General features: G+C 42.0%; 1 protein-coding gene across 7 annotated transcripts in view; it reads left to right on the forward strand.

The window, feature by feature from the left end:
* SLCO4A1 (solute carrier organic anion transporter family member 4A1) overlaps positions 1–25,689 on the forward strand; it is a 34,301-nt gene that overhangs the window by 2,825 nt on the left and 5,787 nt on the right. For 2 of the 7 annotated variants that reach the window (XM_075571425.1, XM_075571426.1), the window contains exons 2-12: positions 3,271–4,185; positions 8,309–8,399; positions 9,710–9,831; positions 10,211–10,316; positions 12,488–12,642; positions 13,948–14,143; positions 15,362–15,527; positions 15,617–15,789; positions 17,584–17,648; positions 18,202–18,350; positions 18,799–22,403. In XM_075571425.1, the coding sequence (XP_075427540.1) occupies positions 3,363–4,185; positions 8,309–8,399; positions 9,710–9,831; positions 10,211–10,316; positions 12,488–12,642; positions 13,948–14,143; positions 15,362–15,527; positions 15,617–15,789; positions 17,584–17,648; positions 18,202–18,350; positions 18,799–18,966 (2,214 nt within the window). In that variant the 5' untranslated portion in view covers positions 3,271–3,362 and the 3' untranslated portion in view covers positions 18,967–22,403. Of the gene's footprint in view, positions 1–194; positions 250–3,270; positions 4,186–8,308; positions 8,400–9,709; positions 9,832–10,210; positions 10,317–12,487; positions 12,643–13,947; positions 14,144–15,361; positions 15,528–15,616; positions 15,790–16,476; positions 17,649–18,201; positions 18,351–18,798; positions 22,404–25,689 lie in introns of those variants that run through there. The other 5 variants (XM_075571427.1, XR_012788167.1, XR_012788164.1 and 2 more) reach the window with 5 other exon arrangements.

Consider the following 25,689-nt stretch of genomic DNA (forward strand, 5'->3'; position numbering starts at 1 on the left):
AAGGAGTTTTTCTTTGCATGGTGCACAATATCCTACTCGCTCCCTATACACAGAGCTGGGGCTTTGCACATCGCTCTCCAATGGGGATTAGACTTCTTCTTGTATTATTATAACATTTAAATATAATAACTACAAATTAATGGGTGCATTATACATTCTCCACATCCACCTGGCACGGTTTTCCTTCGATTTAGGATGTAAAGTCAGCGCATTAGTGATTGAAGCGCCATCATTTTCCAGTACTGAATGGTAAGGTTTCAGCCCATTTCTTTGCTGTGGTTTAGTTTTACAGTTATGCAGGATGGACGTGCAGAATCTGTGTATAACATATTCCCCCGGGTTATTCTTCATGGATAGAACTGCAAAAATTGTGAAGATGCAGCCGGCATAGTCTGGCACCAGCCACGCCTCTGCTGCACTGCATGTGTGTGTCAGGGAAGTCTGTGTGTGTCAGGGAAGGGAAGTCTGTGTGTGTGTGCGTGTCAGGGAAGTCTCCGTGTGTGTGTGTGTGTGTGTCAGGAAAGTCTCTGTGTATATGTCAGGGAAGTCAGTGTGTGCGCGTGTGTGTGTGTCAGGGAAGTCTGTGTGTGTGTGTGGTCTGTGTGAGTGTGTGTGTGTCAGGAAAGTGTCTGTGTATGTATATCAGGGAAGTCTCTGTGTGTGTGTGTGTGTGTGTGTGTGTGTGTGTGTGTGTGTCAGGGAAGTCTGTGTATATGTGTATGTCAGGGAAGTCTGTGTGTCTCAGGGAAGCCTCTGTGTGTGTGTGTGTGTGTGTGTGTGTAGTGTGTGTGAAGTGTGTGTGAAGTGTGTGTGTGTGTCAGGGAAGTGTGTGTGTATGTGTGTGTGTCAGAGAAGCCTCTGTGTGTGTGTGTGTGTGTCAGGGAAGTCTGTGTGTATGTCAGGGAAGTCTGTGTGTGTGTCAGGGAAGCCTGTGTGTGTGTGTGTGTCAGGGAAGTGTCTGTGTATGTGTGTGTGTGTCAGGGAAGTCTGTGTGTGTGTGTGTCAGGGAAGCCTGTGTGTTTGTGTGCGTGTGCGTGTGTGTCAGGAAAGTCTGTGTGTATAGGTCAGGGAAGTCTGTGTGTGTGTGTGTGTGTGTCTCAGGGAAGCCTCTATGTGTGTGTGTGTGTGTGTGTGTGTGTGTGTGTGTGTGTGTGTGTGTGTGTGTGTGTGTGTGTGTGTGTGTGTGTGTGTGTGTGTGTGAAGTCTGTGTGTGTGTGTCAGGGAAGTGTGTATGTGTGTGTCAGAGAAGCCTCTGTGTGTGTGTGTGTGTGTGTGTGTGTGTGTGTGTGTGTGTGTGTGTGTGTCAGGGAAGTCTGTGTGTATGTCAGGGAAGTCTGTGTGTGTGTCAGGGAAGCCTGTGTGTGTATGTGTGTGTGTGTGTGTGTGTCAGGGAAGTGTGTGTGTGTGTGTGTGTTTGTGTGTGTCAGGGAAGTCTGTGTGTGCGTGTGTCAGGGAAGTATCTCTGTGTGTGTGTCAGGGAAGTCTGTGTGTGTGTTTGTGTGTGTCAGGGATGTCTGTGTGTGTGTAGCAGGGAAGTCTCTGTGTGTGTGTGTCAGGGAAGCCTGTGTGTGTGTGTGTGTGTGTGTGTGGGAAATCTTTGTGTGTGTGTACGTGTCAGGGAAGTCTCTGTGTCTGTCTGTGTTTGCGTGTGTCTGGGAAGTCTCTATGTTTGTGTTTGTCTGTGTGTGTCAGGGATGTCTGTGTGTGTATCTGGGTAGTCCCTCTCTGTTTGTGTTTGTCTGTGTGTGTGTCAGGGAAGTCTGTGTGTGAGGTTATTAGCGGTCATACACCTGCCACTGTTGCTAGCTTTGTCTCTATCTCTTCTGCACCAAGAAGCATGGTTTTGTATGTACAGTATTGTCTTTCAAGGATAAAAGGAGGGAACAAAATGGTACAAAAGGCTTCTTAGCCTTGGAAAAATGTCTAGAAACAGGCCAACACCGACAAGGCTATTATTATACTATTGGTGAATGTAAAGATATATCTTGTAAATTGAAAAACTAGAAGCATTCCCTAATATCTTATGCACTGTTACCCGATGCACCGAACAGCTTTGTAGAAATGTAGCATTTCCTGTATAATGTAACATAACACTGTGTTGTGACTAGCCTACTGTTGATATTGAGAGGTGTTCCATGTGTGCAAAACAAATATATTGTATTTTAAAATATACAGTGAGTCACAGATACAGAGATCCAAGTTCAAACCTTTTCAAGCCTTTCACTATTACTATTACTATTTATTTTAAGCAATGAAATGACAAACACCGACCAGTGTGTTTAGCAGAAAAACAAGCTCATCTGAAATATGCTCAGTCCTTTTCCATGTGTATTTCAAGCAGCACTGTGCTCTGGTCTCCATTTTATTTACTTTAATATATCTCTTCTTGTCCTTTCCAACGCTGTTTTTATTTTTAAAACCTGATGCTTTGTACAGGAGATAAAAGCATAAGTGCCCAGGAGGTTAAAATGAAGCTTTCCACAGAGCCAATTGCCGTCTAAAAAGTATCACGATAACCTCTGAAACGAAAGATTGAGAGTTAAAAAAAATTATCTTTTTTTTAATACTCGAATAATAATAATAATAATAATAATAAAAATATAGAACATGTTCAAGGGACCAAGATCGCTGCTTAAAAAAAAAAACCCTAAAAGGAGTACTACTGCAGCCCTGTGTTCTGTGCCCACTTCCTGGTCTTATTACAGGCAGCTAGGATCCTCCTCACTTTACATTTGCTGGTTACACTGCATGTGGGAGCTCTGGCACCCTTCCTCTAATTACCACCTTAAAACACTCAAAATGGAGATGTACATAATGCAGTATCACATCATAATTAGAGGCCTCCGCCCAATTAGGGAGATAAATAGCAATATTTTCCGGGTATCTCTGGCACTAAAGGATCCATTGCCTGGTTTGTCAACACACTTATGCCTTTATGGTACTCTGTGTTGTGACTCAGAGGTAAGAGATGGCGACTCCCTTGTACGTGAGGAGCATATAAAGATATATCAGTTGTATATGTACATTTGCTTACCATTTAAAAAAGTGTAGTATCCTGTCTGAGGTTCTCTAATGCAATGTTATTTTTTTTAATTATTATTTGTTTGTATCCATATTTTTCTCATATTTAAGTCGTAGCGGGGAATATTTTGCTTTGTATACATAGTCTGCTGCTGCGTCTATGATTTACTAAATGTGATGTTCTTGTTTATAAAGAGTTAATGAAGCCAATCTGATCTTGTCTATCTTCCACTCAATATCTTGTCACAGTGCGTAACACAGTGGAAAATTGGAAATCCGCCATACGATTTACCACAAGAAAGATAGAAAAGTGAAAGACAAGCTCTGCCCAATTTTCTGAGATGCCAAAGCATATAAATGTAGAAAGTTCCTTGAATTCCAAGCAGGAGCTTCTTTGCTTCAGTGAATCCTCTCGAAGTGTCAATGAATATGGTTTGGACACCTCTTGCTCAGCAGAACAGGCTGACATACCGTTGTGCAAAAGTGCCTTCTGTTCAACTGCTGGCAGTTCACCAGACTCATGTACTGAACCTCTCTACAATGAGACAACCACCAAGAAAAAACATTATGACAGTGACGACCCCTGTGAAATTAAATTTGTACAGTCGGAAGGGGAAAACCTATGTGGTTGGGGTGCCGTCACACCCTCTTTCCTACAGATGTTCAACACACCCAAAGGTGTGTTATTCTTCCTCTGTGTTGCTTCCTTCCTGCAAGGGATGGTAGTGAACGGTTTCATAAATACAGTGATCACCTCAATAGAACGGAGATTTGACCTTCACAGTTACCATAGTGGACTAATTGCAAGCTCCTATGATATAGCAGCTTGCGTGTGTTTGATGTTTGTCAGCTATTTCGGGGGCAATGGCCACAAACCTCGCTGGTTAGGCTGGGGAGTCTTGGTTATGGGCATCGGCTCGTTAGTGTTTGCATTGCCACACTTTACCTCTAGTGCATACGAAGGCAACTTTTCAGAAGATACAGGAATGTGCCCTTCCAATCAGACTTACCAGTTTACAAAAAGTGCCTCAAGCCTTTCCAATTACAGATATGTTTTCATGCTAGGCCAGTTTCTTCACGGCATAGGGGCGACTCCACTCTATACCCTCGGAGTTACTTACTTAGATGAAAATGTTAAATCAAGCAACTCCCCTGTCTACGTTGGTAAGTAAAGCATTATTATTTCAGAGACACTATAAATATGTGTTGTGGATTTTATGACCAAGTCAAATGATTCTTAATTGTTACTTCTGCATAATACCTACCGTTAACACACATGAATTGTGGTTAATTACAGTTTTGTAGAAAGCAGAGAATCATGTACACGTTTCATGAAGTTTGCATGCTGTGTTAGGGTTCTAAAATACTGAACTAAACCGGGGATTCTCTAACCCAGTGGTGTTCAACTCCAGTCCTCGGGACACCTCCAACAGGTCAGGGTTTCGAGTTGAGCACCCCTGCTCTATCCTTTCCTCATCACGGCCCGTTTCAGTTGATCTCATTGAGTGCAGAATTGAGCTGTCTAAATGGAATTGTAAAGGTTTTGTGGACAAATTCTAAAATCTAGGGCCATATTTAATAAGCGGTGCTACGCTTACAGTCCATTCAAGTCGTTGCACAATGGAGCCCGTTGAAAATGTCCAAATGGCAGTGAAAATAAGACTTTTGACCCCTTTAGTGGTGGATGGTCTAAAAGTGCATTTTTCAGCACTGTGTTTGCAGGCACTGTAGATATTCTAAATCATTACTTTCTCAGTTTCCAACACAAAAATAAAGAACAACTTGTGTCAGGGAATACATGCAGGCTATGGCAGCAGATTTCTAGCCTCCATTGTGCATTTAAGGGCTTTACTTCCTGAAGCAGTACTTCTGTAGAAAATAACTAAAATTGTTGCCTTGGTACAAATAAAGGAATGCTATTGTATGGAGTGTGGGTGTGCTAAAATGCACACCTACTCTCCAAATACCAGTAAATACTGCTGATATTATGGCGAGAAATGCTGGTGTAATCATTGGTAACATTTTTGTAAGTTGAATCTGGTTTCTCTTGAATGCATATACTTTATATTACACACTTATTTTAAAAAGTAGTCCTAGCAAAGTGAATATGGATACATATTTAAAATGGTTTTCTATTACCATGAGTATGTCTGCCAGATTACAGGGGGAAAAGGACCATTTGTATTTGTTTGGGGTTTCGGGTGGGTGACCAACATTCATAGTTACATAGTAGATGAGGTTGAAAAAAGACATAAGTCCATCAAGTTCAACCTATGCTAAATTTAGACAGATCATTTCCCCTATATTTGTACTTAGAGTAAGGAAAACAAAAAACCCCAGTGACACATTATCCAATGATATCTCATAAGGGGAAAAATAAATTCCTTTCTGACTACCAATATTGGCAAACAGATTACTCCCTTAATCAACATCCTTCCCATGTTTACTTATTTGGTATATCTCTGTATACCTTTCCTTTCTAAAAACATGTCCAACCATTTTTGAAGTTATCTATTGTATCTGCCATCACAGTCTCCATAGGTAATGAATTCACACTGTAACTGCCCTTACTGTAAAGAACCCTTTCCTTTTTTGCTGGTGAAATCTCCTTTCCTCCAATTAAGGTATGACCCTGTATCGTTTGTACTGCCCTTGGAATAAATAGTAATTTTGAAAGCTACTTGTATTTTCCCCAAATATATTTGTATATTGTTATCATATCCCCTCTTAGACGCCTGTTTTCTAATGTAAACAAATCTAATTTAGCTAGCGCCTTCTCATAAATCAGATTATCCATCCCCTTTATTAATTTGGTGGCTCTGCTTTGCACTTTTTCTAGTTCCACAATGTCGTTTCTATGGAGTGGAGCCCCCAAATTGTACTAATAGCATGTTCTTGTATAGCGCTGCTAGCTTTACGCAGCGCTTTACAGAGACATTTTGCAGGCACAGGTCCCTGCCCCGTGGAGCTTACAATCTATGTTTTTGTGCCTGAGGTGTTGTCTTACTAATGCTTTATAGAGATATTTATAATTAGGTTTTCTTCCCTTCCATCTTTCCCCGTTTAATGCAAGATTAAATCTTGTTTGCCTTTGCAGCTACTGCATGACTTTGGTCACTATTGCTAAGCCTGCTGTCTACAAGCACTAAATCCTTCTCCGTCAAGGATTCTCAAAATGTATCCCCATTTTATTTGTAAGTTTCCTGTTTATTCTTGTTTCCCAAATGCATAACCTTACATTTGTGATCCAAGTCTTGGGGAGAGCAGATATATGTGAAAAAATATATAGAACACACAAAAATAGTGTAGTATGTCTAAGAATGGACAATTCAAGTTCTGGTAATACTATAGAGCGCCTCCTGCCTCTGCTCTGTGGCTGGCTCCTGCACTTCCTGGTTGGAGTACCTCAGGATGAAAACCGGATTCCGGGGAACGCGTTGAGTGACTACTACCAGCGCTGTGCAAGACGCTGACGGAGGTGCTTGCTGAGCTGCTGCTAACCCGGTGATCATCCTGGTACTTCAACCAGGAAGTGCAGGAGCCAGCCAGAGAGGAGAGGCAGGAGACGCGAGTGAGCTGGGGAGAGGAGCGGTGTGCACACCATACACCCCAGCTGCTGCTAACCTGTCTCATTTACCAAATGCCTGTATAAAACTAGCATCATACATCAGAAGTTTAAAGATACAACATTATGGATATGCACTTATAACCTTACATTTATCTGTATTAAACCTCATCTGCCATTTACCTGCCCACGTTTCCAGTTTCTCCAAGTCTTCCTGGATTCTCTTACCTTACACAATTTAGTGTCATCAGCAAAGATGGAGATTTTGCTCTCTCTCTACCAACCTCAAGGTCATTAATAAACAAGTTAAAAAGCAGGGGTCCCCGTACCGAACCTTGAGGTACTCCACTCACAACTTTAGCCAAACCTGAAAAAGTTCCATTTATGAAAACCCTCTTTTCAATCCAGGTGCAAATATTTTTACTGAGTCCAATTTGATGTATTTTGTGCACTAATCTCTTGTGTGGCACCGTATCAAAAGCCTTTGCAAAATCTAAGTAGACCACATCAACTACATTACCCTGGTCTAAATTCTTACTTACCTCCAAAGAAACTAGTAAGGTTCAAACAGATGAAAATATGGAGTTATGTGATGAGATGAAATATCTTTGATCGCATGTTGCACTGGTCCAAACAGGATGGTTTGCAAATATCAGACAGTTGTAATATATGGCGCACTTTATCTATCTGAGAAATATAAACTGCAAACATGAACAGTGAAATGTAAATAACTAAAATTGTCTCTAATATTCCCCCAAAACGCAGCTCCTTGTTCAGTTCTCCATAGACTTCTTTGAAAACATGTAGCTCCTAACAGGAAGTGCAAATAATGAGGAAGAAAGGGAAACAAATAATAGGTCTGGTAATAATCTCAGTGATTAGAGTGATGACAAAATATCATATAGTGCAGGGGGCTCAACTCCAGTCCTCAAGCCCCCCCAAAAGGTCAAGTTTTCAGGATATCCCAGCTTCAGCGCAGGGACTGATTGAGCCACCGGTGCTAATGCAGGGACTGATTGAGTCACCTGGGCTGAAGCTGGGATATCCTGAAAACCTAACCTGTTGGGGCTTGAGGACAGGAGTTGAGCCCCCCTGATATAGTGTACTGACATTTCTATAGTGTTTCAGGGAAGCAGTGCATAAGCCACCAATGTAGCTGTTTCAGGAAGTAGTCTAATCCAATACATCTCATTTACTGCAATCACAAAAGTAAAAGAGCTTGTAAGCCCTTAGAATACATAAGGGTATGTCTTGCCCGGGAAGTCCGTGTTCTCTGTGCATCTCCAGCTCTCACTCCCGGCGGAGCCCACCCAACACAGTTTGTTACGGCTATCACCCCTCTCATCCCTGACGGAGTTCCCCGGACAAAACACATATAGTACTAGAATTTTAGTAACACAGTAGTTGAGTTTGGAAAAGACATATCCATCCGGATCTAGTTCCAGGTTATGCTTTCTGAGATATTTATGTTCATATTGATCCAAGAGAGGGGAAGCAAAAACTCCAGTGCGATAACCAATTCTCATTCAAACGTAAAGTTGTATTGAACCTTGCGAAGCAAAAGAGCCAGTGACACACTACATATATATATATAGATATATAGATATATATATAGATATATAAATATATATATATATATCCTTGTATTTATGAATTTCATCAAAGCTCAGAATTGATCAGCATCAGTTAAATTATTATAGTTCTGTTTGCTTTCTTGTTTAGGTGTATTTTATACTGCGGCAATAATAGGACCTGCAGTGGGATACCTGCTTGGAGGAGTTTTCCTAAATATGTATACAGAAATCAACAGTCCGTAAGTAGCTCTCCAGTTTACCTGCCTAATACACTGTATATTAGAAAATAACCATAAACTATTCTGGTTTGAACATTCAACCATATTATATATATGTTCTGATGAATTGAATAATAGCAAAAAAACAAAAAACAGTCACTATTATCTAATACTACAGAACTGATTTATTTTAAAAAAAACATACGATTTTACATGTTTTGCTGCTTTAACTATTCTAATAAACACACGTTTCAGTTGCATAGTTACATAGTAGATGAGGTTGAAAAAAGGCATTTGTCCGTTCTCTCTCTCACAGTTTAGGCAATATGCCCTAACATTACATGTCGGACATTACCATGCCTGTGTGTTCTTTATTGATCACAAAATACTGACAATTCAGAAAAGGCATTGTCCAATACATGTCTGTGTATTTATTTTCTTGAGATGGCAATGGCAGGGAACATAGCACAATGCAAAATACAAACCTCCCTATTCAATATGGTAACAAGTCCTCAATCATGCTGACTAGCAATGTTTTACCTTGCTTTCACTTGAATAAAAGTTAATGTATCTGTAATTATGTGTAGGCACAATATAAACACAGACCACAAATCTAATGGGTCTTACATTTCACAACAGGTAGGAAAATGGGCAGACTGAAAGTGGTTCTTATCTGCTGTCAGTTTCTATATTTCTATGTAACAACGTCTCACCATATTGTCAAGGAGCCAAAGAGAGATGGTCGTTCTTGCTTATTCAAATGTGCCACTGTATCATCAACATAAAGCTTTATAATGAAACAGCTGTCTGAGTCGGTTTGCTGACTAAGCACTTCTTTAACTCTGTGCTGATAAGCTGTGTAATACGGCAGACATAAGCTTATAGGAGTCCATGTTAAAATGGACAAGAAGCAAAAATTGACACTGTCTGCTCATTTGCATGTCATTACCCAGAATCCCTGGCTGCAGTGGAAGCATTGTATGCTAAGAGATAACAGTGACAGGCAGGGTTGCAGACCTGTCTTGAGACATGTGAATGTGCCGACACGTGGGATTTCTATTTGCTGCACGGTGGAGGGGTTTTGTCACTTTTTTTTACTCACCAACTTAATTTGTTTAATGAACTTGAAATTCATCAAGTCACAAATCTGCTTCCTTTTAGTGCAACTCACATAGCTCAAAACAATTTGCCTTTAAATGAAAGATTTTGGAATCAACAAACACATAGTAATTGTGTTTTAAACAGCCTGTATGAAAGTAGACTGACAGCATTGGAAAGTAAACTGACATCCTCACTTTTTGTGTAGCGCTGAACGTTCTTGTTTATTGCAGCACGGAGCTCACACCTGAAAACCCACTGTGGGTGGGAGCATGGTGGGTTGGCTTTCTCGGTGCTGGAGCAGCGGCATTCCTCATTTCTTTCCCCATACTGGGATATCCTCAGCAACTGCCAGGTACGGTTCAAAGTCAATTCTAACAGCAAGAATAAGGTCTAGCTTTTCTGTGTGTCTATACAAATAGATTGATGTTATGTCCATGTTTTCATCACAATGTTTCTGGTGCTTACTCCTGTAGTACAATAGTACACACTGCAGCCACACACGATGAACCGCAGCGACACACACCGCAGCGTCACACCACAGCGACACACAGTACACCACAGCGACACACCGCAGCAACACAGCGCACGTTATTGTAGGACATAAAAATAATTTGTGCTTGATGAATGGGTGCTGTTTTTTTGCATCACTGGGAGACTCCTGTAGATTTCTCAATATCAATTGTCCATTTGTCCATTTTTATTATTCCCTTTTCACATTACTGTTCTGTCAGGATCTCAACGTTATGTGGTCATGAGAGTGTCTGAAGCGCATCAAGTGAAAGACGGAGGTCACAAAGCAGACCCTGACTTTGGAAAGACCATTAAAGACCTGCCAAAGTAAGAACAACGAAGATATGTAATCAGGGCCGCTGGCATGTGTCCAGGGCCTGGGACGCTAGTTTACATTGGGCCCCACATATCTTGCGTGCCCCTCTCCCCCACCTCGTCTTCCCCCCTCTATTTTTTTCCCCTTCTCACACACCCCCCTCACACTTTGTCACCTCAGTCTCTCACTCCCTCTTCCCCCCTTTCTTACATCTCCCTCCTCATCTCTCTTCCTCCCTCTTTTACACCCTCCTCCTCTCAGTCAACAGACCACCTCCTCTCACTCCTCTAACTCTTTCTCCTCCCTCTCTCAATCCCATCTCTCGCACTCATTCCCATCCCTCCCTTCGCACTCATTCCCATCCCTCCCTTCGCACTCAATCCCTCCCTTCGCACTCAATCCCTTCCCTCCCCCCGAACTTAATCCCCCCCCTCCCCTTGCACTCAATCACCACCCTCCCTCATCCCTTCACACACACACACACACTTCCTCCCCCACAAAAAAATGTACCTTGTGGGTAGAGACCTCCGGCCCTGCGTTGGTGGATGCGGAAGCTGGGCCCCCTTTTGTTTTTCATCATATCTTCTATATTTCTCGCTCAATCACCATTAAAATGCGTACGGTTGTAGGTCTCTTATGCAGATTAACACTGTATAAGAAGCACAATGTGGAGAATCAACTGATGTTAACTAATTGAGGTCACTGAATTACGTCCATAACAAGTACCTGATACCCTGCTGCAGATTTATGTTCATGAAACAAGAAATAGGAGTTTTTCCATCATAACTCGTAAATGGCTTAAACTGTTATAATCTAATCTGAAACACTAAGGCCGCATCTATTGGGGACCGCGCGCTCGCGTCTCTGCGTGTGACGTAACCCACATTTGTGGCCAGGCTAAACGCAATTGGGAGGTGTGTCGGGGGCGTGGCCGTGATATCACGGAGCTGGTTCGCCCTCATTGGGCGAACCGCTCACGTGACCTGGCTGTCGCGCCGTGGAATAAAAAGTATTCGATTCATCACCCACCACGCACCCCCTTGCGCTGTCGCACTCGTGGTTTATGGCTGCGATCATCGCCTTAAGGCACTGTGATCGCGCCGTGCGGTCTCGCCAACCATTGACGCGGCCTAAGATTACTATAAAGTGTATGTTCAAAATGTCCTCTTGCTGAAACGCGCGCCCGAAGACGAGAACGCCGCTGTCTGATTGCATAATCAATAACGCGTTGATCTAGCTGCTCCCGCTCCTGAACTATATGTCCGTTTACAGATTTGTTTTTTCACCCTCCTACCGACCGTCCATTATCAGGAAACATTTTATGTCAGTGTTTATTCTCACTCTCTCTCAAACACTTTATAACGTGCGGAGCTTCTGCGCTAAACACCATTTTATAACTATGCACTTGATGAGGTCATCACGCTGTCACCAATTCCAAAAGATATTTATTACATTATCAAATGATTTTTACAAGTAGTAGTCTCCTGTGACAGACCTAGAATTGCTCCGATTTTCATGAAAATTTAGTAATTTTTCTGCAAGATATGCCGAAAAATAGAAGGGGTCCCGTTTTTCTGAACACAAGCGTATTTTATTGCTTTTCTTGACAAAAGTAATCATTTCCATGTATTTGTTTTTTTATCCTATGATGTTGTTCTTGTAGCGGTATTGCTCCTGGAGAAATGCAGAGTCATTGAACGTTGTCATAATGTACCTTTAAGCGAAACATTAAGGGTTCTCCATAGATTCCCGAATCCTCTTTGGTTTCTTCTTCAAGTGTACTTCACGTGTGGTTTCCAAAGCTCTGTACACTTTAATTTAATCTATAAAGAACTCTTATTCGGATAAAAAACGAGGTGATATGATTACCGAATTGTAAGACAGTGTGTTGTTAGATTCTTGTAAGCCTGTACCATACACCCAATAAAAAAATTTTTGTTGGAAAAAAAAAAAAAAAGAACTCTTATGTTGGTCCACTAAATGTATCTTATTTATCCTTTTACAACTTTTGAATCAAATATCTTAGTCTGGATTCTCCTAATTGTTAGTACACACTCTTAACCAATAACCTATTTAAATGTGTTTATTCAGCACTGGTGCTTATTTTATGGGCTAAAATGCCCTAGAAATGTAAAAAATCTCTCTGGCCTGAATCCTCTTCTCTGTACTCTGTTCTCTGCAGGTCATTGTTGATGCTTCTGAAAAACCCGACTTTTATCTTCCTGTGTTTAGCTGGAGCAACTGAAGCCACTCTTATTACTGGGATGTCAACTTTTGGACCAAAGTTCTTAGAAGCACAGTTTAGCTTGAGTGCCTCCGAAGCTGCTACTTTTTTTGGTAAGAATGTGTTTTGTTTTTTGTATTACTTTCTCTCTGTTTTAATTCGCCCCCAGGATGTCTCAACACAGTCACCTGTGTGTTTAAAATATGAACTAAAAATGTGTAAAAAAAAAATGTACTGTTTACTGTAGATACAAAACGCATTTTTTTATATCCAAATCTCTCAAATGAAATATACATCAGATGATAAAACAGCAATACAATTTTGAGTAGAAATAAACAATAGACATAAAAAGTAAGAGAAGTGAAGCTGTCCCATGTCATTTAAAATGAATTGTGTCGCCACACGCTGGAAACCACATCCTCTTCTGATCGTTGTGCTGATCCCTTTGTGGTTGGAAACTGCATTACTGCTGTTTAATAATACTTGTTACCTCTGAAAAGAAGAGAAAATGGAACACATCCATGCAGCAGGTAATCCATCCCCATGAAATAGTACTTACATGTATGACGCTTTACAGCACGTAATCCATCCCCATGAAATAATACTTACATGTATGACAATTTGTAGCAGAATCTCACAATTCGACATGTAGTACATCTCTTCATTTTTGTTTTTTAAATACCTCCATTAGATTAGAACTCCCAATTACAATGTATGATTTATAGGGAGCCTTGTCATGCTTTCTATAGAAATGATTCGCCTTTTTATAAAGTAGCATCCCTGACTTATGTGCCTGTAAATGAAACATTCAGTGTTAATTCTATATTGTGTTGGGCCTGCAGTGCATCACCCCACTTTGTTGAATTCTGTTTAAAGGAGCAATACCTCCTACCTGTTTTGTGTGTGTGTGTGGGGGGGGGGGGTTAAGCCCCCTCAGTTAAACCCCATTATTTTCAGCTGCAGTTTTCAGTTTTTGAGATGCTTGCCTGTGAAAATACCGGGTTTAAATCTCTTTCAGGGGAAACAAAATGGCTGCCAAATTTTGGGTCAATAGTAAGATGCAAGATCATTCGTTGTGGCTTTCCTATTGGATGGCCATTTAAATCCTCCATAAAAACCAGTAAGTGCACAGGTCCCCGGAGCTGAAAATGGAGCAGTTCTGCCCCAATTCCAATAAACTTGTCAGCGGCGCCACCTGGTCACCTACTGAAGTATTTACGCAGTACCTACTGTATCTCTAACTTCTCTCAGAAAAATGAAACTGTGTGGGGTATTTCTGAAAGTAAGGATTTTACAGAGCACCGGATCAGGATGTGAGAAGTAGATGTTATTTGGGGCGTTATCTTTGTGGGACCTCCCTATCCACACCAGCATGGCACAGGGCGCCTTTCTTTTGTTGATCTCTCCTCTCCCCACAGGTTATATGGTGGTGCCTGCAGGAGGGGGAGGCACTTTTCTGGGGGGATTCATTGTGAACAAGTTAAAGCTTCACTGCTCAGGAGTCATCCGGTTCTGTGTGTTATGTACACTACTAAGTCTACTGTCAGTCTCCATTTTCCTAATCAGTTGCCATAATATGCCGATGGCCGGAGTCACCGCTTCATATGATGGAAGGTAAAATCACAATTAGAATTCTCTTTTGGCTGTATCATCATCTACATCTCCGCTGCGTTTGTCACATGTAGATATAATTATGTGTTGATATTCTAGCTGTTCCAAATGTATAAGCTAATATATTAATTGTTACTAATGAACATAAATGGAAGTCATTGTGAGGTTATCATTATGTATAACACTGGTATCAGAGACTTGTACCGCGTCTCAGGGGTCTGCAACCCGCGGCTCCCGAGCTGCATGCGGCTCTTTCAGCACTTACATGCGGCTCTCCGTCACTGTGCTGCTCTTGGCTGCGGGGGGGGGGGGAGGGGAACCCGACCGGTGCTGGTCGGGCCTCTTGTTACTGCCCGGCATCTCCTCAGCCGCTAGCCTGCCTCCTACACTGTCCCACCCCCGGGTCTTTCTGATGCCGGTGTGTGCCGGAAGTGCGCGCCACCACTTCCGGCGCGCGCCGACGTCACAGAGAGGCCGGGCAGTGGAACAGTGCAAGAGGTATTCCAGCAGCTGGGGAGATGCCGGGCGGCAACAAGAGGCCCGACCAGCACCGGCCGGGCCCCCCCCCCCCCCCCCCGCAGCCAAGAGCAGCACAGTGAGGGAGAGAGGCAGCAGCTGGGGAGCGGCAACCCAGGACAGTGAGGAGAGAGGCAGGCCCAATGTGTGTGTGTGTGTGTGTATTTGGGGGGGGTGGGGGGGCATGTATGTGTATGTATGTACTGTGTATTTGAATATAAGAAACTGTTTTGCATGGAAAAACAATGAAAAAAACTAGATAAGGGGACTTATTGTTGTGAGATGCATTTTATTCCTCACATATTTTTTCTTTTCCCTAATTCTGAGTAAGTTAATGCTTACAGTATACAGTATGTACCTGTTAGTGTGTACAGTATATGTATGTGTTTGTGGGGTTGTAATATTCGTGCTTGTGTTACGGCTCTCTGATTATTTTGGACAGAGACATTTTTTATAAAATGGCTCTTCTTCCGTGGAACGTTGCAGACCCCTGCTCTATGATGTCAAAATAATTTAATTAAAGCGGCATGATTTGGTCCAGAAACCCCCATTTTCTCCCTTTTTGGTACCTCACAGCAACCATGTACAGAGCTACCTCTGAAGAGTGATACTGCGCTGAAGAGTAATATAAGTAGTGGGTAAGTGATAGGTGATAATGTTAAAGGTAAAAGGCTAATTGTTTAACAATCTCCTGTGTTTCTGCAGTGCCCTGTTAGACGGCAGTCTCAACCTGTCCGCAGCATGTAATGCCAATTGCAGGTGTTTGGAAGAAATATACAGCCCAGTCTGTGGTGCGGATGAAGTTATGTATTACTCTCCCTGCTATGCCGGCTGTACCGGAATGTGCACGGATCTGGGCCATGGCAAAAAGGTAAACCATGCCTGGAATTCATTCAATATCTTTGAGCATCGTGTGACTAGCACCGTGCCACATCGAGACCTTACTGTGGTGTTTTTCAGGGTTACCAGAACTGCAGCTGCATTGCAGGGAACCACTCATCTCCAGGAGGACAGGCCAGAGCAGGAAAATGTTCCTCTTCCTGTCAGAGAATGTCGTTGCTTTTGGTTTTCGTCTTTTCTGTGATCCTATTTACATTCCTCTGCAGTATTCCTGCTTTAACGGCAACACTGAGGTAGTATAATATATAAGAACGTTTTATATTTAAACATGGTCGCTTCAGACAGAAAAAAGCCATGCAAAATGTATTAGCATCTCTTTAGCAATAAGTAGATGTTGCATGTATAGTGTCATGTCATTTATAGTTTGCACTAGTGATGTACCAGGTACCCGGAATTTACCCGGCATACCCGGCACTATTTACAGTACCGGGAAATTACCGAGGGCTGGAACCCGGTGCGGGGTAATTTCCGCTCTGCTCCCTCGGTCCTCCTCTTGGAGAACGGCAGGAGCAGAGCAGCAGAAGACGTATCTGCTGCCGGCTGCGGAGGGTGAGGAGGACCACAGCCACCAGGATGTCGTCAGGTAAGTAAAAACTATACGGCCGGGTACCCGGTTACCCGGTTACCCGGTGGGTATTTTTTTCTTTTTTCCTGGGTACCCGGCACTTTGTAGGACTCGGTACAACACTAGTTTGGACTTGTTCTTCTGTTGCCTATGGTACAATTCTCAAAAGAAACAAAAGTAACAGTTGATTCCCAGTGTATCAATAATAACCCCTTATTGCCAGAAGAGCCAGCAATAAAATGCTAAACATTGTGTCACAGGCAAGAAAGATCATGTTTGAATCATTAAATAAATATAGCTATCACATGTTTGAGGATCCATATCTGATTATGTATGTATATCTTTATTTATATAGCACTATTCATGTACATAGCGCTTTACAGCAGTGACACGCAGGACATAATAGGAATAAGCGCTTCATACATAAAAGTAACATTAGGAAAAGGAGTCCCTGCCCCGAAGAGCTTACAATCTAAGTGGTAAGTAGGGACAATTTAAAGAGACAATAGGAGGGTGTTCTGGTAAGTGTGTCTCACGGTAAATGCATTTGAGATGTACAGTATCAGCCACAGAGCTACACATATGCTTCGTTAAAGAGGTGTGTTTTAGATGGGCTTTAAAGGTGGAGAGAGAGGGTGCCAGTTGGATATTGAGGGGAAGGACATTCCAGGTGTGTGGGGCAGTGAGTGAGAGAGGTTTTAGTCAGGAGAGGGCTTTAGATACAAAAGGGGTAGACAGAAGACATCCTTGAGCAGAACACAAGAGTTGGGATACAAGACACACAAGGAAGCATATTCAGCCAATTGAGATAAGTGGATAACTAAGAAATGTTGTATGTAGGGGTAGCCTGGCACAGTATATTAAAGGTAAAACCAGCTGACTGCCCCTACCCATCAAGATGGCGACCCAAGTATTGGGTCAGAATGGCCATCTGAGCACAGCCAGAATAACTACAAACCCTGTTAAAATATGGCATTCAGTTAGCCATCTGTAACAGCCAGTTTAGTTTCAAGTGCTTACTGTGTGTATTTTGTGGGATTAATTGTGTGCTGGGTCTGTCATTCACTTAGCAAGGCTAGCATACAATGAATCCAAGGACTATACCTTGTATAGGGCCAGGTGCAGTGTTGTGAGACAAAGGGGATTTGGGCCTGGACACACCCACCTGCTGGGAGAGTACACACTGCAAGGCCATAGTACTGTCCTCTCCTTGGCATTTAGGCGTTTCTGTGTCCTAGCCCCGTCAGCTCGTTCCCTATTGGCCAGTTAATATATTTCCCTCTCCCCGAGGCCCCACTCTTGGGGGCCATCCTATAGCACTGTACCAGCCTCCAGTACTTATTGGTCCGTCAAGGGCGAGCCCCCGGTTTCTGAATGACTTACTTGGCCACATATCTAAAAGTAGATCGAACTTCTGCTTTAACACGGACATACTTATTTACACTGTTCCTTCATATTACAGGTGCGTCTCCGATAGTCAGCGGTCCTTCGCACTTGGAATACAATGGCTAGTTGTACGAACTTTAGGTATGATATAGCTATGATGTGATAAGTAGTCTTACCTATGAATTTCACACCCTTTTATTGAATGGAACAATTTCTCACTTTATCACCATCCCCGTGATGAGTTCAGAGCAAAGTGCATCACAAAACGTAGTCATAGTCCTTTAGTCCACCAGTAAATGATCCTTTTAAATAAGTGTGCTGTTTTTTTTTGTACCCTATTTATAAACTGTTTTACACTGTAAGGCGATTACCAAATACGTCTGCGTTCCATCAGATACAAATATGTGTTTACGTCTGATATAGATGTGAAGCCGGAGTGGTGCTAGTGATGCACAGCACTGCTGAGTATTATCACAACTTCATCACTGAATTCTGGTCTTTATTTTTTAGGTAGATGCAATTTGTAAAGTGTAAAAGTATTTCAATCAAATTGGAAGATACCAAAGTGTGTGTTTCTTTCCTGGCACTGATGGAGTTATGAATCCCATTGGGTTCACATAACTAAAAAGCTCCACACTTGAACTTAACAGTGAAATAGTTCCAACGTGTTTTCTTTCATGTGTTGCTTCGTCAGGTGGAATCCCTGGACCAATCGCCTTTGGCTCCATGATAGATATTTCTTGCTTGCTATGGCAGAACCAAGGTGGAGAAAAGGGTTCTTGTTATATTTACCAGAATTCGACCATGAGCAGTTACACTCTAATTGCTGGACTTGTTTACAAGGTGAGCAAAATAAAACCGGATGTACAATGAGAACTGTACAGTTTTACTAATAACTTAAAACACAATCCTAATCATAGTAACTACATCTGAACAATATTCTCACTAACAGTAGGAAACCTGTGCATAGTTTGGTCACCAATTCAGTGCAAATCCCTCACGTACGGTAAGAATGATCCAAATGCTGCACAGAGACACCAAATAATATTGTATCTCAATATTAATTAGAAATGCCCTTTTTATCTCAAATATACCATCCTTTTCTTCATTTCACACAATCTCTTGGTTCCAGGAAGACTCTGCGTCTCAAAGCTTTTCTGTAGAGAAGCAAAAATTATAATATAATCTTTATCTAATTATAGATGCTTACATACAATTAGAAAAATTGTTTGTATTTTTTTTTTATTAATATATAAAAATCTTGACTCCTTTTTTGGTTTTCCTGTCCCAGGTGCTTGGATTGGTGTTTTTTCTACTTGCCTTGATGCTTTATAAGCCGCCTCCACGGTCTCCTCCAAGCAGTTTGGACAAAGCAGCCACAGATTTCACTGTTCATCCAGGAAAAAACTCTAGAGGTGACATGGATGGTGTAATTACCGCATCACGCACACCCTCCTAACTCTGTCACGTGGTCATTGTCAATGGCTGTGTGCTGCTGCTGCTACACACCGAGTATTCACACACCATGTTAGAAGTTGAATACTGCTTACTCTTGGTCATCTCTCACAGCACAACAATGTCTTTTTTTTACAAACTCCTGAGTCCTCTTCAGAACAAAAAAGGGCTAATCACAGAATTGTAGCACTTCAATCAAGCATTGTGTAAGTCGTTGAAAGCAGGGTGGATTATTTGTATTTTTTTGTAATATTGTGTATACCAAGGGCAGCCAGAAGTAGCACAACAACTGGACCTGTTTTCTTACTTCAACTTGTATAGTTTGGACTCTTTGCTAAACTAATGGAGGAAAAAAGTATTCAACCATGTGAGGTTGTTTGGGGCCTATTTTATACAAAATCACGATCTATGACCGGACTCTTCAACTTGCAGCTCTTGGACCAAAACTGCCCCGCGAAGGGTCTTGGCGTGACCTTTGCACCGTCTGTCCCTGCTGATTTAATTGCAGTTAAGTGCACATTTTCAAACTGAAACTCACTTCTACGCATCATTGATATAAATATATACGATGCAGATAATATAGATGTTTGCAAAATGTAAGTCTAATATTTTTGTCTTCATAATTTAATCTTAAATGACATTACCATGCTCTTGTGATCCTCTTGTTTGTACATTACTTCGGATCCCACCCCTTTGGAAACTAGTTGAAGAGCCTTAATCTAGGATGGCTTTTGGCACAGTGAGGTACATGTTTTTGTCTGTAAACAACTAATGCACTTCAGTGGAATGATTTTTTTTGTTGTAAAAAGCTGTTTTCAGCATTAACATGCATATTAACACTGTCCTTTCATACTACACGTGTGTGTCATATAATCCGCGCTCTGACTACCACTAAAGCGGTGACATTACCAGGCTGCCACCATTACAGTACCGTCCTGGGATGTGAGATCTGTAAGAATTGATATATTCTGGTTACATTAGGAATAGACATGCTTTTTATTGTTGTAAAAGTCTTGAAATTGTCGATACTTTAATTATTTACAGCACCATATGGGCTGTCATGATGCAGCGTTTGTATTCTCTCTTGTGGTGAAAGGATTAGTGATAACAGAGGTTTGTGTCTTCTGAATGAGAAATAGCCATGGAGTGGGAGAGAACCATCTTCAGATATGAATAGAGATTTAAATGAGCGACAATCTTAGCACACCCACGCCAAGAGCAGTTTTAACAGCTAATTGTTATCCATTCTTCTACCAGGACTGAAAATTAGCTTCAAATATGTACTAGTTCCTTCTTCCCAACATAACATTGCATATTTCAACCAATTCTGTAACACTGATTTGGGAGCTGAGCTTTTTAGAGGTTGCTATAATGATTTGAAAGGCCTTTTCCTTCCGGAGTTATACCATGCATACAACATATTGCTGGGAGAGCCACACTGAGTGGCATATATTTCCCTTACTTGCTTCCACTCAGGACAGGGAAATAAATAGAGGAAGTGCCCCTCCCCCCCCCCCCACACGTACACCCTCTTACCTTAAGCACATCCTATTACAAAGGGCGTATTTTGGGGATCAAAACTGGGGAAACAAGACTAGGGTCAGGGCATGCTTCGGCAGTCAATAGAATAGACCAGGGGTGCGCAAACTGGGGGGCATGAGGCTTCTGTAACTCACCTGAATTGAGCCGGCTTCGGGTCATGCGTCGCCATGGCAATGTGGCGTTAAATGACGCCACAGGGTCATGTGACGTCACATGACCCACAGCATAATTTGACGCCGCGTTGGCTTGACGTCTGCTCAATCCACGTAAGGGAGTCATTTGACGCCGCATTAAAGGTAAGGGGTGGGGGCGGGGGGTGCAGTGCTGGAAGTTTGCGCACCCCTGGAATAGACAATGATGTCACTGCTTTATATTGGTGACCCCGGTGGCCATGTTTGTATCTCGGCGGCCATGTTTGTACCTTGGCGGCCATGTTTGTACCCCGGCAGCCATGTTTATAGTCCTCGGTCATGTTTTTAGTGTGTTTTTTTGTGTGCCAAAACCAGCAAAAACAAATATATGTATGTATGTATATCTTTATCTGTATACCGCCAACCATGTACATAGCAGTAATCGTATGTCATAAAAAGAGGAGACATAATAGGAATAAGCACTTCATACTGTACATAAAAGTAGACATTAGGAACAAGAGTGTTATGGTAAATGCATCTGAGATGTACAGTATCAGCCATGGAGCTACCCATGTGCTTCGTTACAGAGGTGTGTAGACAGAAGACATCCTGGAGCAGAATGCAAGAGTCGGGCAGGTGATATTAGGGCTGAGATCTAAGGAGGGGCAGAAGAGTTTATATGCAAAACCAGAATCTGAGAGCTATCTTAAAAAAAGACCAACACCAATTTCAAACTTTTTATGTGTAATATATTTATTTTTTAACATATATGTTTCAATATTTAATATGATGGTCATATATGGATATTTAGTATTGTGTTTTTCACATTCAATTGTAAATTTGTATTAAAAAAACAAAAAAAAACAAATGACAGTTGTATATTGCTGAAAAGATGGTTCTCCGCTGTCTGGGACACACGCTCACTCACAAAGTGACCCTGAATATAACCCATTTAAAACCGAGGAAAATATTTAGGAACAAAAATGTGGTTGTTTTCAATATGATTTTTATATACATCTAGTGCTGTTCTCATTTGGCCCCAGATCGTACTGTCAGGGTTCTGCTCGCCACAAACCAGGGTCGGACCGCGAGGCTGAGGTGGGGTTGTAAAAGCACCGACCTGAGACCGCGCAGGCTGATCCGGATTGCGCAGTTCGTTGTCAAACGTAGCAGGATCAGGAAAGGAGAAGACAGCGTCGTCGTTGTACAAGCCAGGGTCAGGACAGGAGATATCAGGATAACCATTGTTCAGGCAAGAGTTCGGCAACAGGTAGTCAGGAGAGCCCCGCTTCAGCTTAGGAGCGCGGGGTTGGCCTCTGCGCGAGCGACGACCATGGCCCATGGTACTGGTCACAGGAGATGGTAGGCAGACCAGAATAGCACACCACGTTGCTGCACGGGTGCACCAGTGCTACAGCGCAAGAGTCCTGAGCGGCTGGGGAATCCTCTGTAACAGCGCAGGAACCAGGACACGGCCTCTCTAGATTAGGGAAAGAGTAGGCCCCAGGAACCAGGAAGCTGAAGATCCACAGGGAAACCTCCGCTACAGTGCAGGAATCAGGAGACTGAAGAGCGTGGGGGATACCTTTGCCTCAGTGCAGGAAAGCAGGAAGCTGAAGACATAGGGGATACCTTTGCTTCAGCGCAGGAGAACAAGCGGGAACTTGAAGCTGAAGGACGCAGGGCGGAACCTCCGTATCAGCATAGGAGAACAAGCGGCTTGAAGGGAGCTGAAGGACGCAGGGCGGAACCTGGTATCAGCATAGGAGAACAAGCGGCTTGAAGGAAGCTGAAGGACGCAGGGCGGAACCTGGTATCAGCATAGGAGAACAAGCGAGGGCTTGTGGCAAAACAGTAGACATCCAGTTAGGACTATGCTCGGCAGGGAGCATTATGGGAAGACAGTACTTAAAGGCCAGCGGGCCAATCCCCGGAGGGGGGTGTGAAGGTACTGCTCCAATGAATGAATGCAAGTCTAGGTTGCAGTGATAGGCTGCACAGCTGCAGTAGATACCAGAGGGAGTGTGTATTGCTTTGATGAGTGAATCCAGGCTGCAGCAAACCTCAGGAGAGCTGATCCAGAACTGCACCGGTCTGCAAGGTAAGGCAACCAGTAAACCGTGGAGCGGATTCCTTACACGTACCCCGCTGTGCAGTCTGGAGACTTGTTACGAATAATCCCCATTGGATCCTATATCTGACTCAGTTTCCTCATTAGAAAGATCAAACCCGGGGAGAGTGACTCTTTCTTGAATGTACTCCGTGCACACAATATATACAGGTTAAAAGGTAACCTTTAATAGTATTTACAGATCTAGTCAGACGTTAACTCCTGAAAAAGCTCAAACTCTGCTTGAATGTGCACTGATTGGGGCTGATGCATAGCTGAGGGGGAGTTTTCTGATGAGCTGTTGCTGGGTAAATCAAGGAAATAAAACACCTGTGATACTCTCAACTGGGTATCACTCAGACCAAATGTTTCAGAGAAAACACAATAGTGATGCTACATACATTTAAAACATAACTTTTAATATGATACGTGTTTATTAAAATCCCACTGAAGGGAGTAGGACCAATGTTTTCACTAAACATGCACAATAGCCATGTGATTAGCAAAGTAAAAATCCAGCGTTAGATGTTTGCAGTATGGGATATTATTAAAGAGGCTTAAAGCTAATGCCAAACGAAAAGGTGGTCACAGTACACAGTTGCCTAATGGCTATTGCCACCACTGGTAGTTGGTGTACACAGCCGTTCAACCCAGGTTGGTGAGTCAAGAATAACGAGAAGATTGAAAATACTCTGCTCACAAAAGCTTCTATTGAATTAAGTCAAATGCAGCGACTAAAACCAATGCCGACACTATTTTCAGCGCTATAGAGCAGGGAAGGAGAACGTCGCTCAGTGGTGAAAAGGCAGCACCCTGAGCACGTCTCTGTTGCACGGTATTTCTTGACAGGTATTATAAATTGGTATATTCGAATCACCAATTCCTAACCATTTGCACTCATGTATTAGCAATTTATATTTTGGCACTGACATTTGTGCTTTCTTTTTTTTTTTTGCATTCATAGATAAAGATTTTACTCTCACCTTAATTTAAATACATATTAATGTTATCCTTACCACAGACTATATCGAGTCAGTACAAGTGTTGGTTCTGCCATCTATGATACACTCTTGCTACATTTTGAACTTAAAAGCCTATTACTGTTCCAGCATTGATTTGCTAATTGGTAATGGTTGTGGCTAATCGTTTTACTGCCATTTCTAAGCTGACTACTGCTGTGACTATCAGTCTGACCATATGGATATTTAAGAGCTATTCTAAGCAGTTTCACCGCTGGCTGGTCACAATATTACTAACCGCTCCTGCTTAATGTGTACTTCGTCACTGCATTTTACTTACTTCATAGTGGGTTTTGGTAGCACAGCAATTTGAATCTTCACATGATTCTTGGTTACTCACTACCCACAATCTACTAATCTGAGTGACCAAGCAACCTGGGTTGAATGGCTGTGTAAAACAACTACCAGTAGCGGTGGAGGCAATAGCCACGTGCGTACAAGACTCTTTCCTTTGACATTAGCTTTAAGCCTCTTTCATAATACCCCTTATTGTGAACATCTGACTGGATTTTTACTTTGCTAAAGCCTACTCTGTTTCCTCGGAAACATTTGGTCTGAGTGATTCTCTGTTGAGGGTGTTGGTGCTCTATTTTCTTCATTTAGCTATCTACAGCTCACCATAATAGTCATTCTCTCCAGTTTTGGAGATGTCCGGTATGTTTAATCTCTTCTTTGCACCCCTCCCTAATAATTTAGGCTGATGCAAGAGTTTCCTTTTCGTCTTGTGTGGATAGTAAATTGGGAAACCATTTATGGTGCAATATCCGAGGTTTCCAAACGTTTGTCCTTCCCAGTTCAATCCATACGGCTGCTGTCATTGAGTTATTTGTTCTAGTGTAACTTAGTTAAGCCAGCAGCTTGCAGACATATAGTTATTATAGGAAAGGGCACGAGGAATGAAATGATGATATTGTGTATAGAGCAGACGGGGCAGAAACAGGGGTCCTTTTTCTTTCTTTGCACAATAAATCATTTAAAACTAGCCTTTTGCCTTATTCTGCAGAGTATCCCACCTTTATGCTTTGGGGTGTATTACTAAGGTAGAGGGGGAAATATTCCTCCCTTTTTCTTACATTGTAATGGGCATTATGTCAAACTAATAATATACCTGCAGTTATGATAACATAGCATGACTATAGAATATGTAACTCGTATACAGTATATCGAAAGCATTTTTTAAATATGTATATGTATGTTTGTCTATTTTTTTCTTAATGGCTTTGTATTGAACCTCATAACTATTCTATGTGCATTTCCACTAGTTGTTAATGACAATGAACTAAAAAAAAAGGTAAATTATAAAAGAAACAATGTTTATTTTTTAAGGTAATACCCATTTAAAAGTCTGATATCCAACTTCTGTTAATTGTTGAATTCATTTTAAATATCCTCCTAGTTCCAGCATTTTATTAGTAGTGGCTTTTTTTAAAAAACTGCATTTCTGCACGGTTATGATTGGGATATTATGAAACAAGGATTATATGTGCCAACGGTGACCATTTATCCATGTAATGGGTCTTTACATTTAGCGTCTTGCTGCTCCTTTTTTGTTGTCAATTTTGAGGATTTCAAATAAGACTTAAATCAAGGTGACAATCTTTTAGTGATGCAATGCCACAAATATTTTGCATTAAAAAAAAACCTTAGCAATGCCATTGTTTACTTTACACAGATCTAACTATAGTTATAGCAAATTTGTGTCTGTTTTTTTTCTTTGGAAACGATGGCCTTGCTTCGGCACAGATCCACAAAGCTCTGTTATTGACTTATCAAGGCATTAATGTAAGGTAACACATCGGTAATTGGATCTTTTAAACTTACTGAAGATTTGATAAGTGCCGCTTCCAGCCGTAACGAGCCTGTGCATTACGGACGTTAGTGCTAATGATATACCAGAGGCGTTCCCTCTAACAGCGCAGCTCCCC

This window comes from Ascaphus truei, chromosome 15 (assembly GCF_040206685.1).
Source record: "Ascaphus truei isolate aAscTru1 chromosome 15, aAscTru1.hap1, whole genome shotgun sequence".
NCBI lineage: Eukaryota > Metazoa > Chordata > Amphibia > Anura > Ascaphidae > Ascaphus > Ascaphus truei.